This window comes from Fonticula alba (genome assembly GCF_000388065.1).
Source record: "Fonticula alba strain ATCC 38817 unplaced genomic scaffold supercont2.6, whole genome shotgun sequence".
Lineage (NCBI taxonomy): Eukaryota > Rotosphaerida > Fonticulaceae > Fonticula > Fonticula alba.
The window spans coordinates 2,258,861-2,260,437 of NW_009242976.1; the positions used below are offsets into that span (position 1 = coordinate 2,258,861).

The 1,577-nt window shown below is 75.0% G+C and overlaps 1 protein-coding gene across 1 annotated transcript; it reads right to left on the reverse strand.

Annotated features, from left to right (window-relative positions):
• Window positions 1-108: 108 nt before the first annotated feature.
• H696_04146 (hypothetical protein) lies at window positions 109-1,446 on the reverse strand (the record flags this gene model as incomplete). Its single annotated transcript, XM_009498032.1, has 3 exons — window positions 109-463; window positions 559-1,101; window positions 1,193-1,446. The coding sequence occupies 3 exons, from the start codon at window positions 1,444-1,446 to the stop codon at window positions 109-111; spliced, it is 1,152 nt and encodes a 383-aa protein (XP_009496307.1).
• Window positions 1,447-1,577: the final 131 nt, after the last annotated feature.

Consider the following 1,577-nt stretch of genomic DNA (forward strand, 5'->3'; position numbering starts at 1 on the left):
GCACGCACGCACGCACGCACGCACGCACGCACGCACGCACGCACGCACGCACGCACGCATCGGGGGAGTGGGTACGGGGGGGGGAACACAGCACCAGCGAGGCGCGCGTCACCGGGGAAAGGCGGGGCCAGGAGAGGGACACAGCGCCAGCGAAGCGGTTGGGTCAGAGCCGGCGGGACGCGGACGGGGCAAGGGCAGCTCGGCCCGGGACCGGGAATCGCACGCACCGAACGTGGACGAGGGGGTGTCCCAGGCATGGCCGCCGTCGGGCAGCATGTCGGCTGGGGGGTCTTCCGGCCGGGGGTCCGGGTCGGAGCAGCCCAGGCTCCCGGCCATGACTGCCAAGCAGAGGGCCATCGGGCTGGCTGAAGAGTCGAGCCCCTCGCCGGGGGCCGACGGCGCGGCCGCCACGCGGAGCAGCCCCAGCAGGTCGGCATCCGAGTGCCCTGCCAGCGTCTCCAAGCTGCATGGGTGCCGGCGGTGGCCGCAGGGGCGAGTGTGAGTGCGTGCGCCGTGGGGTGGATGGGGCATCATGGGGGAGTGCATGCGCGCACGCACCTGGGCCAGTGAAGGGGAAGGGGCTGGCGATCGGGCCGGAGCTGGGTGCCGGCCACCTGTAGCAGGCACGCCAGCACCGGGCAGAGGCCGGCAAGCCGGAGGGCGCGCAAAATCAGGCGCCCCAGCGCGAGGGTGGCCAGCAGCATGGCGCACCCCGGGCAGCTCGACCCGGCGGCCGACACCGCATCGGCCGGGGCCAGGCGCATCAAGTGCGAGATCACCTGCAGGGCGCCCAGCAGAGCCGACACGGCGCCCACCGAGCCCCCCAGGGCCACGGCCACCGCCAGAGGCAGAGCCTCCTGGGTGCCGGTGTCGAGCGCTTGCAGGGCCGGCCGGTGGTCCGGGCCGAAGTCCGGCAGCAGGAGTCGCCCGGCCGTCGGGAGTCGCGGTGTCCTGGCGCAGGCGGGGCTCGCCGGTGCCCGCCCGGCTGCGCTCGGGCCCGCGGCCGGTGGAGTGGTTGTGGCCAAAGTCACGGCATCCAGGCGCTCTGTCAGCCGGCGCTGGAGGAGATCCCCCGGGGGGGAGTCCGGGCCGAGTGTCTCCCTGCGGGGGGTTTCCTGTGAGTATGGGCCGGATGGGGAGGAGGGGGCGGCCAGGCGGAGGCGAAGGCGGGGCCGAGTTGGATGTCACGCACGGGGGAGGCCCGTCGGGGGCGGAGAAAAGCGGCGAGAAGTTCGCCGACCTGACCCCGGCCACCGGGGTGGTGGTCAGGCGCTTGGGACGCGATGGCGACCGAGGCGCCGGGGCGATGATGGCCGGCGCCGGGGCCGGCCGGGGCTTTGGCGCTGGCGCACATGCGCATTGCTCCATCCACACGAGCGGGAGCTCGCCGCGAGCCAGCTGCTCAATCAGCCGGGCCAGCTGGCGACCCACGTCTGGCGGCGCCATCGGAAGGCTGGCAGGCGGCGGCGGCCGAGCAGCGAAGGGGAGGGCTCGCCGGCGCAGAAGACTGTGCGAGAGGGGCGCAGCAGGGGGCGAGGTCACAGCAGAGGAGGGCGGAGGCGAGGGGGGCGGGGGGG